The 17391-nt window shown below is 36.5% G+C and overlaps 1 protein-coding gene across 1 annotated transcript in view; it reads right to left on the reverse strand.

Moving 5' to 3' along the window:
- Positions 1-17391, reverse strand: part of LOC129235795 (uncharacterized) — a 145143-nt gene that overhangs the window by 95104 nt on the left and 32648 nt on the right. Inside the window, exons 2-3 of the mRNA XM_054869836.1 lie at positions 11676-12586; positions 11291-11426 (exon numbers count right to left, since the gene is read on the reverse strand). Of these exons, the coding sequence (XP_054725811.1) occupies positions 11291-11426; positions 11676-12586 (1047 nt within the window). The remainder of the gene's footprint in view (positions 1-11290; positions 11427-11675; positions 12587-17391) is intronic.

A 17391-nucleotide genomic window follows, 5' to 3' on the forward strand; every position in this document is an offset into this window, starting at 1 on the left:
GAAATATTTATGAAATGAGTATTCCAGAAAGCTCACACAAGTATTGGGTTTTTTAAATTCTTTAAATAAAGGTATAGAATATTGCTTACTCGTATAGACAGTTCTTCCCAAAACTTTTAATACGCGAATGATTGGCTTAACAGCATACTTAGGGTTGCATACTTCAGGATTTATTATGCTATACTCTGCCCCTGTATCAATTATAAACCTAAGCTTTCTAATATGCGTATCAATCACTATATAGGGTAATATCTTTTCCCGGGATATTGAAAATTTTGAAAACTCTCGTTAACACCTAACTCCATTGGTTCAACTGATGTATTTTTATAATTTTGGTTACTGTAAGGAATCCTATTTGTATCAATATAATTTGTTGTTTGGAAATTGTTTTCAGGTTGCCGGCCTGTTTGTCTGCTATACCTATTACTAAACATCGGCTGTGATGAAAAATTTTGACTATCGTTTGCATGACGCTGCTGGAATGTTGTATTGTTGTTGTAAGGTTGTCCACTGTTGTTCTTGTTAACATTTTGTCCATTATATTTGTTATAGTAAGATTTACTGTCATTACTGTTGTAGTTTTGCCTACTACTATTACGAAATTGTCTATCATTATTGTTATTGAAATTTTGTCTAATACTATTTTTATTATTATTTTGTTGAAAATTTGAATGGCTGCATGTTATATGTGTAACATGATCACAATATTTTTTATTGTTATATTTCAGATACCCATTGGATTTTATTATGTCATACTCGTCTTTTAAATTTTTCGGATTCCTGCTCACAATAATACTCCTAACAGGCTCCGGTAATCCATATTTGAAAGAATTGAGAGCAATTCTGCCATTACTTTCACAATTAATTTCTAAGGAATTGTTATTACTAAAATACAGAGCATTATTTAAGCGACATAATAAAGCATTTAGATTATTATAAAAATTTTCTATAGTTGAATCACACCGACAAGATCTTATTTTATCAATTAACTCATCAACAGATTTTTGTTCGCCGTGATTATCAACTAAAATTTTCTTTATTTCTGGCCAGGTATCTACATTGCCATTAATTAGAATTGATCTTCTTGCACTTCCAATGACTTTGTCTTTAATATTACCCATAAGCAAAATTTTAAACTCTATAGGGAATGATTCTAATATGGGTATCATTAAATCAATTCTTTGTACAAAACTTAAAAGAGCATCTGCATTTCCATCATAGCTTGGTATACTACTTAAATTTGTAGAAATAATCTTAAATTTAGTGTTTACATCTAAGTTATCCATTTTATATTTATACTTATTTTATATACGATTGTCCCTTATTTATTTCCTTTTTTTAATCTTAATGTTTTTTTTTTCTTCTCAAAAGTATATGTGTAAGTAAGTAAGTAAGTATATGTACGTATATTTATTTATACGAGTATGTACATATATATGTAGGTATGCACCTTTCTAATTTTTTTTTTTTTTTTTCACTATAGCACAACTTACTTTATGGTATATCTGCGAATATGTACATATGTATATATGTAACTCTGTTGATTTGACAATCTACGCCGAATGACACCTGTTGCTTTCCTTTTTCTTCAACCACTGCTCTCGCTGATATGTTCTCCGATGCCGCCGCTGCTGCTTTCTCGCTGCTGTTGTGTTTGATGTTGTTGCTGTTGATGGTGCTGCTGCTGCTGTTTTTGTTGTTGAAAGTGTTGCTGCTGCTGCTGTTGATTTGGCTTTATTTTATTCCAGTCTCTCACTTTGAATTGACTTCAAGGTGACCTTTAATTGACTTCAAGGTTTTATTTTCCAGCATTTCAATAATAGGAACTTGAAACCGTTTTAATAAAAAGTAAGTTCAGAACTGAAATTGTTTCTGAATTTGTTTTTTTTTTTTAAATACGCAATAAATAAACTCTTTTATCAATATTTTTTTTTAAGCTCAGATTATTTAGTGGTTTTAGAATTATTTTCCACCAATTTTTATTAATTTATTTTTTTGTACCGAATTTTTATGAAACTGTTTTTTTATAAATATTTTGAATTAATATTTTTTATTGCGAAGTAAGTTCAGAATAAGTTCGTAATTGAAATGGTTTTTTAAAAATTTTCTTTTAAACTTTAATTTGTTGACCGCGGCACAAATTCTACTTTTAATAATTTTTTAATTTTTGCCGTGCCTTTTAGGCTTTTAACCGACTGCGCCAATAACGAAGTGAAACACGTCTTCTTATTCCAAGAACTTTATTTCAACTCTCAGTTTAACAAAAACTTTTCTTAACCTAAAGCTTAACTAATATTTAACATTTATGAGAATGGGAGAAAGTATGTTGAGTGTATGTTGAGTGCGTGAGTAAGCGTGTGGGTGTAGAGTGTGAGAAAGTATGTAAAACAGTTGTTGGTTTAAATAACAGTTAGCATAAGTAATTAAATATAAGAGTAAGATTAAGTTAGAATTAAGAGTAGGTATAATATAGGAATAGGGTGATCATGTAACTAAGTATAGTATGTAACATTATAATATAACTATATTTATAAATTTAGAACAATTTTGACGTTGGTGTCATGAGCTGTTTTACAGATACAAGCAGTGTGAAGTTGGTAACACTTCATATCATTCACCCTGTGTACATATTTTTATCTTCGGCATAGAAAAAGTATCCGCTCTGTTTACTAACAGCCATCAAACAGTGCGGCTAGTAATCGTGAGAGTAAGTTCGAAACTGTGTGTGGAAATTTAAACGCCGTGGATATGTGTGGCCTTACCCAATTTCGCCAAAATCTCTTCTAAACCACTGATTTTACTGATACTGATTTTCAAGACTTGATTGGACTTACGAAATAACTTTTTTCGGTACTGCGTCTGGACTTTAACGCAATCGTTGCACGCCTGAAGCAGAAACATCAGCTGCAATAAAATTATTCGCAATTTCCTAATATTTTCTTTATAAATTCGTCATGTGGTGCACAAAGCATTGGAACAGAGCATCTATTGATTTTATGCAAAAACATAGAAAGAAAACTAATTTCATGCAAACAACGGATTTGTATAGTTTCGATTGTAAAATAACGCAAGTGTGTTTTGCATACATTGTGGAGGTAGCTATGCTTTGCAAAATTCCCATTCATTGGTCAAAGCAATGAAAATAAAACCTTTGTCCATCGAAAATATGTACTTAACACACATATTTGAATATATTTACATTGGCTTACTCTATGCCCTGTGACACGTACGAAATATCAAAACTTTTTTACTAGGAAATTTCATTTTCAAGATGCCGTCAACAAACAACCAATTGAAACTTATTGATTCGCTATAGTGTTGCTTATCAAAGTTGTGTTCGGTTGACGTATGAGAGAAAAATTGTGTGCAATCTGAGGAGCAAATTGCAAAAGTGTGAGTGCATGGGAAATTGAAGGACAAATTGCTCGAAAACGTGCGCGTGTAAAACTTACGTTAAAAAGGGTAGATTAGTAAATGCTTGTTCGTTTCACGCATCGGCTGGTTTCTTTTAAATCAAATGTAATTTCGGTACCGACATCCATTTCGCACACAAAAAGGTATCAAGTGCCATGGAAAAAATGCATCATTTTATGCTTGAGCAATAAGTGGAACGAATGTACGGGAATATCCCCAAATCTAAACGAATGATACGTCGTAGAGTGGTCCGAGGGATGTCCAACTGAGCAGAACGACGATTACCTGACGTTCACGGCGATGACTCGATACTGGCTCGTACGGCCGCGATATTTTCGTTAGATCGTCTTGGCCGCTTTTATTTGGACGTCGGGTATTAGCCACAGTGCCGGAAGACAAAAATCTTTTGTGCATTTGCTTGATTGCGTTCTTTGACGGCGCACTTTTCACTTTATTTTTTTTTCTCCACGCACGTTGCGTTTTTACAATCGAGAAGGAATTTTGAATGTACAGCTGAACAATTTCAGCGCGTTCTATTGGGGTGTACTGTTTCATGGTATAAATCTCCTTCGACTGACGCTTCCAACGCGGTATGTCATTAGCTGATCTGAAGTTACAGTAAAAAGTTATAGGGTTACTCAAAGGGTCAGTTTAATATGGCCAACCCTGTATTCTGAGCTTAATTCATTAGTGAATAATACAGGTTGGTTGAGAAGTAAGCAAGCAAAAATCAAATAATTTCAATTTTTAAATAAAATTAGTTTTCAGTTACAAACAAGAGATCCCTAAGATATCTTCTAATTGAGGGCGAAATATTGAAAGCCAAAAAAAATAAAAGCAACAATTTAATTTATTGCTTCATTGCTAAACTGGTATTGGGCTAACAAAATAAGAATACGCAAAAAAAAATTTGGAGGCCATTAAAACCAGTCTAAGTCATTATTTTTTTATTAAATATAATTAATATCCCTAAATATTAATGCAGATATTCTAACGACACTCTAATAGCACTGTCCAATACTGGTAATACGAGCAAAGTAAAAATAGGATATCTCTAGGATCAACTGCGCCAGATACAGTACTATCCCAGTGTCCGCATTTGTTTGCGCAAAGCTAATATATATATGATTTTAAAATTGTTGGAGACATTGTAAATAGCTTCAAAATTAGTATGTATCGGGTGTTCTTTTAAGAGCTTAAGCACTTAAAATGGTAATGTAAATGAATGATTTTTTTTTATTATTATATAATCTGGCAGATAATTTAATGGAATTTATTTTTTTTTTAATAGGATAACCGGTAAATGCCCGACAACCTTATAAGGGATTACGGTAAGACAAACTGGAAGGTTCATAGCTCCTCATTAAAATAATCGCAATGAACTTTGTCAACCAATCTTGATTTAATTCAGTATCACCGCACCACTGAGGAAATCTGCAGGATATGATGACATAAAAAATATTATGCTCAGACACCTATCTAAAGATGTCGTGATATATTTCACATTTTTGATGAATTCTTGCTTCAAGTTACAATTTTTCCAATTTAATGTATGGAAAATATCAAAAATAATTCCAATTCGCAAGCCGGGCAAACCAGTAAACAAAGCAAACAATAGCTACCGCTCTATTACACTTCTAAGCAGCTTAAGGAAGATTTTTGAAAAAAATATTAGAAATAAAATATCTGTATTTTTATGCACCCACGAGATTATACTAAACGAGCGATTTGGATTTAGGCAACACTATACCACGACTAATTAGATCAAACGAATCTATAATCACGCCAAGTCTAATTTTGAACACGAGAAATCAACTGATTTAAGCTACTTGGCGTGGGAAAGCTTTTGATTCGATATGCATGATGGACTTATTTAAAAATTAGTAAGTTTACAATTTCCGTTACTTCTAGTAAAAATCGTAAATTGATTTTTAAAAAATCCTTACTTTTGGGTATCTCTGAATGGCAAGTAATCTGACATGATCGAACTATCCGCTGCAGTTCCCCAGACATTTTGTCAGATCGAATACAAAATTTGACTGAAATATTTAGAATTCGTTGCGGTTTTTCGGACAATCTGCTAGTATCTGATCTTGCGTAGTGTTCATCTAGACTTTCGTACTTAAATGCTTACAGATTAACACCAACTTGTAAAATGTAAGGCGGTGGTTTCTCATAGTAGTGTTTTCCTACGAAAAAATCTTTGATGAATATATAAACATAATGATTATAATTTAAATGGATCCAGGCTAATAAAGTTCACAAAACGGCACGTCGCAGTGGCTACAAAAAAAATTTAAAGTTTGTTGATTTGTTGATTTGTTTGGCAATGTTATTCTATCAATTAATTGTAGTGGCTTAAACTCACTGCTCGTACCCCAATATATCTATAAATTGCAGAAGCTGGAATAACGATTTTACCAAGTTTGAAGAGTTCTTATCGAAGTCGCGTATTTCATTATTCTTCATAATGGGTAATTTTAATGCACGTATTGGGCTAGAGCAGACTGTGGAAAACCATTGTTTTGAAGGGCTTCCCCAATTTTCGCCTGATAGAAAATCAAAAGAATTTATTCTCGATCAAAAAGCTAAACAACTTTTAAACCTAATTGACAAAGTGGGTGCTGTTGTTCTATATGATAGAGTCCCTGGAGACACGAAGGGAGAATATACTTTCTGTGGCGCCGTAGGTAGCTCTCTTATCGACTACGGTTTGTTCTTTCGACTTATTATCTTTTGTTCGGAGCCGAGATCAAAGCCTTTTCAAGCTGTCGTACACGCCTCCCGGAGAAAGAAATTTGTTTCCTCCAAAGTTAAAAAGGTATGCATATCGCGCCGTGAAATACTTTGATTTCTTAAACGTAACTCCAAACCTCCCCGACCCCTGCAAACGAAATAAGGAATACTACTGTGGGCAAAAAGTAAGGTGAATTTATTTGTCAAACTTCGCGGGATTAAAATTTCGCTCTAGTTATTTTTTTCATGAGTTGGCAGCACTGTTAATAATATCTGGGCCAACTTTCATGTGAATGTCATTATCAGTAATATATTTACGCTTGTGTTTACCAAACGACCAAGAGTGCATTTTTCGATTTTTACAATGTCTGATTTGATTGAGCAGAGAAGTGCCTTCAAATTTTGTTTGCGGAATGAAATTTAGGCTGCGGAAACGGAAACGTTGCAGAAGGCATTTGGTGATTCGACCATGTCGCAGAAAAATGTTTATAAGTGGTACAAAGACTTCAAAGAGGGTCGAGAACGTGTTGATGCCTTGGAGCGCTCCGGACGACTATCGACGTCAACAGATGACCAACACGTCAATAAAATGAAGGAGTTAGTGCTCAAAAATCGTCGGTTGACTGTTAAAGACCTTACTGATATGATCGGAATATCAGAAGGATCTATGAAAACCATTTTGAAAGACCATTTGGGCCTACGAAAACTCAATTCTCGCTTGGTACCGAAAACTCTCAATTTCTTGGAAAAAGTCGTCGCGTTGATGTGTGTGAAACAATGCTTTCAGACTATCAGGACGAACTCAAATGCATCATTACGGGAGATGAGACTTGGATTTATGCTTACGACCCTGAAATAACCGACCAATCAAGCGAATATCGTGCTAAAGGCGAGGCCAGGCCGAAAAGAACACGTCAAAGTCGTTCAAAACATGATGACAGTTTTTTTTCGATTTTCGTGGTATGGTGCACTATGAATTCCTTCCACCTGGCCAAACTGTTAATAAGGAATATTATTTGAGCGTTATGCGTCGTTTACGTGAAGCAATTCGTCTAAAAAGACCAGAATTATGGGCCAGCAACTCTTGGTTTTTGCATCACGATAATGCACCGTCTCACACTGCACTCGTTCTTCGTGACCATTTCGCCAAAAATTCCACGCATATCGTTCCGCAACCACCGTATTCACCTGATTTGGCTCCGTGTGACTTCTGGCTATTCCCAAATCTCAAGAGACCACTCCGGGGAACGTGGAAATGGACTATTTGGCATGTTTCGGGGATTGGAAAAATCGTTGGCATAAGTGTATTTCATCGAGAGGGGATTATTTTGAAGGGGATGAAATTAATTTACAATAATAAATAAAGATTTTTCATTTTACAACCAAATTCACCTTACTTTCTGCCCACATGATTTGAGGGCATGCACCTGAAATGTCCCGTCCCTCAATGTTGAAGGTGCCTCTGCCCGGCTGGTTGATGTCCTCGTGAAAGTAAAGGCTGACATCACTGCCATTCCAGAAATGCGATGGACGGGGCAAGGCAAGAAAAACATAGGACCTTGCGGCGTCTACTACAGCTACCATGTAAAGGAGTGCGAATTCGGTGTCGGATTTGTTGTGGGAGAGACAGTAAGGCGGTAGATGTCCTGAAAGCTATATCCAAAATAAAGTCTAATGCTGTAGGCGATGATGACATCTCGCTAAAATTCCTCCGTTTAGTCATCCAATATATAAGAGGACCCCTTACCCATATAACAAACCATTGCTTGAGTAGTTAATGTTTCCCAGCAGTATGGAACAAAGCTATAGTTTTTCCAGTCGCAAAAAAGACAAATGATATTTATGCTGGTGACTATAGACCTATCAGCATACTGCCCACGTTTTCCAAAGTTTGCGAAAATTTGATGGCCACGCAAATTTCGTTGTGATTGTACAGGACAATCGCCTACCCTCTGCACTAAAATCTGACTTCGAACAAAGTCACAGTTGCTCGACAGCAATGGTTAAAATACTGGACGATATTAAGATTAGTTTTGACAACGGATACTTGACTCTACTTTGTTTATTTGATTTTTCTAAAGCATTTAACTCAGTGGATCACAAATTGTTATGTTTGAAGCTTAAACACTTTTTCGGCTTCAAAGACAGTGCGGTGAAGTTCATGGCCAGCTACCTTGGTGGCAGAACGCAGAAGGTTAAGACCAGAAAATTAACATATCAGTCTAGATATGTACACACTGGTGTTCCGCAAGGGTCTATCCTTGGTCCACTTCTATTTAGTCTTTTGGTCAATGATGTTTTACCGTTTGTCAGTATGTGAATGTCCATACGTATGCTGATGATGTACAATTGTACTTGTCCTGTCGTATTGGTCTCGTTGAAGATTTATGCTTCAAAATAAACAGTGATTTGTCTGCTATTTCTGTTTAGGCTTGTGATAACTCTTCATGTTTGAACGCGTCAAAGTCATATGCCTTACCTATGGTATATGTAGCAGTGTGGTGTATGTTGACAATATCCCTAAATTGTGGATAGGTACTAGTTCCCTTACCTTTTCGGATAAGATAAAAATTTGGGGTTTATTCTTAACACAAGACTTACCTGTGCTGACCATATAAATATGGTTGTGGGGAATATTTATGCTACATTGCGTAAGTTGAGAGTCTTTGCAACATTCACGCCAGAGAAAACGAGGCGCAAATTAGTTCTCCAGCTAATTATGCCTCTCATTACCTACTCTGAGGTGGTATACAGCAAACTTGACTCCACATCCTGCCATAAACTTAAGGTACTTGACCACCTTATAAGTTTCAAAAAATTAAATTTTTTTTTTTACATTTTTTCAATCCTTATACTTTTAAAAATCATCACCTGAAACTGTTTTTTTAAATTCGAATTCTAACAAAGTGAAATCAGTGAAAATGTGCAGGCGCATCCTGCACTCATTACTTGCTGACTCAGCGGAAAGAAAATAGCAAGTTTTAACTTTAAACGCGTTTTTCCAGAAATTACTTTTTTTCGAATGGCGGACACTTTATCTCCGAAACTGCTTAGCCGATTTTAATGATTTTGGTCTTGTTTTATTTGTTAAGATGTTTTGTATGCCAATTTACCACATTTTGCAAAAAAAAAGTTAATAAAGTATTGCTTTTTAAGCATAACATTGTGAAAAACAGGGGTGTTTTCTTAACTTTTTTTCAAACATCCGCCATTTTTTTATTATTTTTTTTTTTTGTCAGTTTGTGGTAAATTCTCACGCAAGGAACCTTCCTTTTGAAAATTTTGTTTCTCTCTTTTGTTTTAGAATTACCATTTCTAAGATTAACTGTCCGCCGCAAGACATGATTTTCTTCAGGCCTCGACTTTGGCGCCTCCTGGATATATGTTAAAAAAAGAAATTTTAATAAATCAATTTTTTTTTGTATTATATAAGCTCTAAATAAAAATTAAAAAAAAAATTTATTTTAATATATTATACAGAACATGAAAAAAAAACTATTGAATATGTTGTACTTTTTAGCTTTCCAAGGTGGTCAAGTACCTTAATGTCACGAGGTATGTATATGGGATTGGTAGATATGGTCATATCTCTGCCTGGAAAACAAGGTTACTGGGCTGTTGCCTTAACAGCTATTTGTCTGCTAGAAATTGCATATTTATGTGAAAACTCACATTACTCAAGTCACCTCCCTATCTGACAGAGAAGTTGAGGCCTTACTGGTATTGTCTCGCTGGCACAACAAATTTATCGTCAGCATCATCAAGCTTATTCTTTATTAACGCTGTTAAAGTGTGGAACTCATTTACTGACACTGTGAGGCCTGGACTTAACAGATTTAACTACAGGTCACAAGTCTATAATTACCTTAAACGTGTTCGATTGTATTGAATTAATGCATTAAATTTCTCTCTACACTTTCTAAATACTTCTTTTGGTTTTTCTGTTCTAAATCCTTCTTTTCTTTTCCTACTACCAAAGCCTTATCTTCTTATTATTATAGATATATTGGATCTATTTATTAATGAACTGGTGTAAAAAATTAGAAACTTTCATGTTAAAATCATTCTAGTTTTACGAGAATATACTAATGTTGTACTATTGATATAAATAAATAAATAAATAAACATATAAATGTTATAGTCGTACGGTCTACTAGTCATAAGTACCCATTGTATATGTATAATTATCTTTTTAAAATAAAAAACATAGCATGCATACATATATACATATATAATTATGAAGAATTAAGAACATTGTAACGTTTTGTAAACTTTTCTCTGCACTCATGTTGTGCGAGTATTTCGTCCTCGGTGACCCCACTCAAATTGTCTACTTAAAATCTCTGTGGACCAACCTTCCAACTTCCCGTTTGAATGAACTTTTTTAATATCTGCTTTGAGAATGAGTCAAATATATATATTTAGGTAGTTTGTAAAGGACTAAAATGTACTACCAAACTAATTCTAGTCATATTGTTTCATAGAAGTCTGACATAACCTTTGAAGTAGTTTTATGTATACCGTTTTCGATAAATTATTCACAATTTGGCACAAACTTTTACCCCCCGCAAAACAAAGCTCAAATCCTCACGACTAGTACGTCTACGGCTGGCGGCCGCCGTAGCCGAATGGGTTGGTGCGTGATCACCATTCGGAATTCACTGAGAGGTCGTTGGTTCGAATCTCGGTGAAAGCAAAATTAATAAAAATATTTTTCTAATAGCGGTCGCCCCTCGGCAGGCAATGGCAAACCTCCGAGTGTATTTCTGCCATGAAAAAGCTCCTCATAAAAATATCTGCCGTTCGGAGTCGGCTTGAAACTGTAGGTCCCTCCATTTGTGGAACAACACCAAGACGCACACCACAAATAGGAGGAGGAGCTCGGCCAAACACCTAACAGAAGTGTACGCGCCAATTATTTATTTTTTTTTTTTTAGTACGTCTACGGCAATGTTCAATCAAAACGGGTCCTCTTCAATAATTTAAAAAAAATTTCGTGATGAGTAACATTTTTGTAAAATTGTTACACTCTGTAATTTTGTACCAACCATATAATATTATTTCACAGCTTTTTGCTTCCCGAGTATCGAGGGTTTGTTATAAAATTCAATAAAATTTACAAAAAATTGCAAATACTTACATACAATATCCATACGCCCCTCCCCCTGTACTGATGAAAAATTGGGCGCCTCAGCTGAAATTTCGCAACGATACAGACCCGACGAGTTTATCGTTAAACCGCGCAAAAATACTCGCCAACTATCCGAGTGTTCTTCCTGGGGATATAAAAAATTACAAATGTACATATTCCTACATGCACACGAATAAACAATTTTTTTTCGATTTATAAAGTGTATTTGGTATATATGGTAAGAGCTTGAAGAGTGTACATTCATGCAAGCAGATGGGAATATGTATACGCATGTGTAGTACAACACTTCTACTACCGCATTTACGTTTTGCACTTATCCATTCATCATGTCCCAATTTCCTTTTCCATTCTAGTTTTTCATTTTCATACTTACACCAACGCGTATGCCGTCAAAGCGATAACTTGTCTTCTGCGGGCGCGCCTTGGGCACAAAGCGATAGAACTCCTCATTGTCCTTGTACCATTTTATGGCATACAATGCCTCACCTTCCTCCTCCTCGTCTTCTTCGTCCTCTTCGTTGTCTTCCTCATCGTCATCGTCAATATCATCAGTGCCATCGGCAAAATTGTGACGTCCGGACGAGACCCCCGACGTCGTACCGCGTGAACCGCTGCTGGTGAAGGTGCTTGCGCCAACATGAGCCCCGCTGTTGCTGGTACTCACGCCGCTATTACTAAACCCGGGAATGCCAAGCGCTTGACTGAAGGCAGCGCCCCGATAAACGCTATGCCCGTAGGGGGAACGTTGTGTTTGATATGGATAGTGCTGCTGCTCATCTTCTTCCTGCTGCTTTTGCTGCTGTTGTTGTTGTTGCTGATGATAATAGCTACCATCGCTATGTATGTCGCTACTGCTAACGCTGCTACTGCTACTGCCATAGCTTTGGGATGGCTGAAATTGATAGGTTTGGTAATGTTGCTGATACTGTTGTTGTTGCTGCTGCTGCTGCTGTTGTGTTTGCAGTTGCCCCGATTGATAGGAAAATTGACGTTTGTTGCGCCTATATTTCGGCCTCATTTGTACGAGGTGATGTGCGTCAAAAAATTGCATGCTGCTGCCATAGCGATTCCTTGCATGTGTGCGCGTTCGTGCGCGTGTGTAGCTGCGATGTCGGTTACTAGAACTACTAACTAAAAATTCTCTTCCACCACTGCTACCGGCACCACCGTAATATGGTGGGCCATCTGTGCGATTTAACTCATATTGGCATTCCAGCATGGCAGACTCCCCGCGAAATTTATAGGTGGGTATAGAGACCTTTATTAGGCGCAGACCGGCTAAACCTGGAATGGAAATGGGAAATTTATGAAATTAGCATTCAAGTAATTGCAGCATGGAGAAATTAGATTTAAATATGAAGCTGAATTTGTTAAATAATATTAAGTAAACTGTGAAACTCATCGGTAGTCAAAGTCTAAGTCGAAGATCGCGAAAAAAGTTTTAAATGTTGCAACCAAGAAAATAGATAAGATTTGTGATATGCCGAAAAAATATATTGATTTCTAAAGCACTCAGGTATAGTTGGACATCATATTTGAAGACTAAGCAAAAGCAATAAATAGAAACGGCTAGGGATGAGAGGAATCTTCATTAAAATGCTTTACAATTGTCAGCGCTCATAGTAAACCTGAAATTTATCATGGCAAATTTACCAGAGGAAATATATGGATAGTCTCTAAATATACAGTGAAATAATTTCAGAGTCATTATCTGGGGTCGAATTGAAACCAATTTAGGATTTTTTTACGGTGTCCATATTGGAAAACTCCCAAAGTATTTCTCATTCTCGGGTAATTTTTTTGCGTAGCCCAATTTTTAAGTTTTGAGTTATGTTTGATTTAGCGAAAATCTTTGTTTAGACATATACAGAGTTCATAAGCAGTTGGAGGCATGTATATATGTGGCTATAACTTTCGGATATAATTATTTTTCTTTTTGCTCTATTTAAGATAAGACACGGGACTACAAGTTAACTCAAGAAATGAAGAGACATGCAGTTATCGTCGCTATATGTGCAAATCACACCGACTTAGAAATCTCTAATTTTCTGAAGCGCGCCGTTCGTTAGTGCATAAGGTTCGCAGTGAATTGGATGGCATAAAGGCATGAGGCATCGATGCAGAATCTGTTGAAAAACGCAAAAAGCACGTTCTGGCACGGCCTGATCTGCAGAATTTATTCAACAAATGAAAACGATCATTGACGACGAACCTTTAAAATAAATGAAGACCTGAGGGTCTTATCCATCGAGTTGTGTATGAAAATCTTCGTTATACGCAGAAGACAGTTTATGCCAAAATATACGCGAGAACAGCGAGTTATCCGATCAAAACGCCTTTAAAACAAAAGCGCCTTAGATGGGATTTTTTTGAGGAAAACAAAATGTTGACCAAGACCAAAAGACCAACCGCAGAAATTACCAGAATGACAGATGGCTATGTTACAATCCTACAGAGGTTCATGTTGTCATGCACACAAAATTTCCAACCATTCTTATGGTTTAGATGTTGGGAGCAATCAAGGACATGTCATGCCACCACACTTTTTTACTCAAGCATTTCGAAGTAATTCTGCTGCATATATCGAAGTTCTAGATACTGTAGTGAAACTCTGGATTGATGGTGTACGCTATGCCAGCCTACACATCTTTCGGCAAGACTGTGCTCCTTCACACAAAGCGAAGACAACACAAGATTGCATGGCTGAAAATGTCCATGACTACATAACACCGAATTTACGGCCGCCTAACTCCCCAGGCCTTAATCCCCTGGAGTAGTACGTATGGACGTAGTTGATCGTGAAACCAATAAGCGTCCTCATAACATCGTTTCTTCTGTGAAAGCTGCAATTAATACGAAATTAATTAGGTTAGGTTATACTGGCAGGCCAAAGCCACGCAGAGATCATTTTGGGCCATAGCAATACCAGATCAGGGTCCTATATAGCGAAAATACGCATCACTCAAGATGCGCGTGCTATTTGCGAGTTTTAGGAGTCGCTCAATCTCAATTTCAGGGATAGGTTCTAGACTTTCAAAGCTGAGAGCGCCCAGGTAGCATAGTCTAGTTTTCGAGAGAACCGGTAAGTAGCATAGGAGATGCTGCAGGGTTTCTCTTGTACCCGCTCATTGCATTTCCTGCAAACGTCGTTAAAGATTAAATTTAGCTTGTAAGCGTGTGCTGCAACTAGGCAGTACCCTGTTAGTATACCAACTAAAGTTCTACAGTTCCTTCTATAGAACTATATAACCGATTTAATATACTTGTCATCATATGCGTATTTACACGTGATTCTGACAACTTTGCGATTGGTTAAACTAAGCCATCTGCCTTTCGCGTTTCTTAGCATGCATTTCTTAGTTCTTTTTTAATTTGCGCAAGGGGTTTAAGTATCTGACTTGTTGATTCCTTGCAAGTCTCACGTCTTCTTTAGCTATTCCTTCCCCTGTCTCGTTTCCCTCTATGCCTTTATGCCCAGGAACCCAATAAATACTGTGACCTTCCCAGTAATAGGACTATGTGCGAAGGTTTTAGAAGTATGCTGTTCGGTTGCTTGTAGCCTCACAGCTGAGTTTGTAACCCTATTTTCTGCAAAGAGATCAATCGGTATTTGGTTGAGGATAGCCTCGAGAGCTGCCGTTGGAGTTGAATTCATAGCTCTCGTAATGTAAAACGCGGAGAGTCGTTGAACTTTTGCCAATGGCCTGAGAAATGTTTTCTTCCTTACCGCTTTCCACCACAGCAATATGCCATATAGTAATATAGGTCTAACAATTGCAGTGTATCACCAATGCATAAGAGTGGGTGGGAGCCGCCATGTGATTCTAAGCATCCTTTTACATGCGTATAAAGCATTCGTGGCCTTCTTCACCCTTTCCTCAGCATTGGATTTTCGCGTAAATTTATTGAAATTAATTAATTATGCATTATATGTTAATTCCATAGTTGAAATATAGCGAAAAATACATTGAGAACTTTTTACTGCACCAAATATTTATACTAAATGATGCACACAGCAAAGAATGATTAAAATAACTGATATAAAATTAATGCTAAAAAATAGGCTTTCAGCAATATTTTTTCGTTCCTGCGCAGAGTATGGGGGCGTATGAGTTTATATTTCCTTTGAGTAAGCGTAAGATTAAAAAATAATAAGTCCACTCTCTAATGAGGAAAAAAGCGCACGTAATTAGTGAATTCGCTCTACAAACAATTTCATACTTTTACAGTTCTGATATTGAATCACATAAAAACCGAAGCTAAAAAAAAGCAATTTATAAAATCATCATCATAAATAAAGTAAAGTACGAAAATTATTAATGAACCGCAAGTTTTGTCACAACGTAATTTTAAATGATACCTCTCACATAACTAGACGAAAGTTATCAATAAAGTACTGCTTTGAGTACAAAAATGAAAAGCAGGGTTAAAGCAGGGGCGACTGCAACTAGTTTGGAAGTCCTCCTTTTTCCGACACGCATCAAAATAAAAATCGTCAACTCCAATGCAAAGTCAATACTCCTGTACGACTGTGAGTCGTGGCACATGACTGCCAGCGATGAAAAAAGTGTTTGACATTGAAATTAGGAGGAGGAAATTGCGTGGATTGGCTACGCAATTGATAGACCAACGGTCGACGTAGCGGAAATGACCATCGACTCGAAAGATAAAAGCTGGAGAGAGATAAAATCCCTAGCTTTAGGTAAAGAAAATTCGAATATTTTTATAACGGTCCTATGTTCCTTGCAGGAATAATGCGATAATATACCGAAAATTGCTTTTTGTAATTTTTTTGTTTGATATTTTAAATAGAAACCACTACATATGTTTGGCAAAGTTATTGGTTCATTACCCAGAAAAAAAGTTTATTTTGCTTTACAGTGTATCTAATATGTCGAAAAAATGTATTTGTATGATTTATTTTTTAATAAACTACTTTACGGACCACTTTGTGTATCAAAATGCTCAGAATGGTGAGATTATTATTATTATTGGCGTGTTTTAATTACATATAATTTACATTTTAAAATTTGGAACTTAGCCTATCTACAAAGCATTTTCATCTCTCCCTCTCGTAATTCGCTAAACGATTTGGATGTTTCATTATAAGCTGTACGCCTCTTTCTGGTCACCCTTTGCTTCTAGTGCCGATCAGGTTCCATTCCAAATCTGAATGTGCAATGTTGTTTGCATCTTTTCAGCAAGTGTGTCCGATCCACCCGTATTTCTTGAGCTTACTGTCGCTACCCATGATTTTTTACTTCGTGATTTCCCTTTGGTTAGAAACATTGCAATTTATTTATTCGATTGTGGGTGATTTCGAAAGGAGAAGCGCAAGCCCACTTTGCCTTGTTCGGGCAATTATTTACATCCGTTAAAGTGCCCCCCTCGTAAGAGGCGTAAGAACGCTGCCTAGATACTAGAAGTACTCCACATCATCAACAGTGTCGTTATCAATTTGGAAAGGTGGTACATTTTGTGTGTTAGAGCGCATTGTTTTCGTTTTTCGTATATTGATTTTTAGGCCAAGTTTGTGGGAAACAGTGGATATGGTGCTTAACTTGCTTTGCATTTCGTTGTGGTTACGCGACAACTAAGTTTAAGAGCTTCTCATTTTGTTTCCACTGTAAACCACGTTTGGCGAAATCGCAACTTTCGAAGATCATGGCGAGAGTGATAATAAATAAACGCGGAGAGAGAGCGCAGCCCTGCTTAGCACCGGAAACTCTCTGAAAAGGTTGGCTCAGCTGTCCGGCGTGGATTATCTACTGATTGCGCCACTGCATGAGCTTTTTATTATGTTAGTGAATGAGATACCGCGAGCAACCCACATCGCAAGAGCGGCCCATTCGTGTATCTCCTAAGCGCATCAAACCTCATGTAAAGCGTAGCGTTGATCTCGACTTATTGTTCGATGATGATTCGCATTGTACAGATATGATCTATACTCGAGTGATTTCAACGAAAGCCGGCTTGATTTTATGCAATAGGAGCATCAAGTGTGTCTACTACTCAAGTAAGTATGATAAGATTAAAAATTTTTATCAGATAAAGGGTGTTTTTTTTAGAGGTTAGGTTTTCAAGATGAA

This window comes from Anastrepha obliqua, chromosome 1, assembly GCF_027943255.1.
Source record: "Anastrepha obliqua isolate idAnaObli1 chromosome 1, idAnaObli1_1.0, whole genome shotgun sequence".
Classification (NCBI taxonomy): domain Eukaryota; kingdom Metazoa; phylum Arthropoda; class Insecta; order Diptera; family Tephritidae; genus Anastrepha; species Anastrepha obliqua.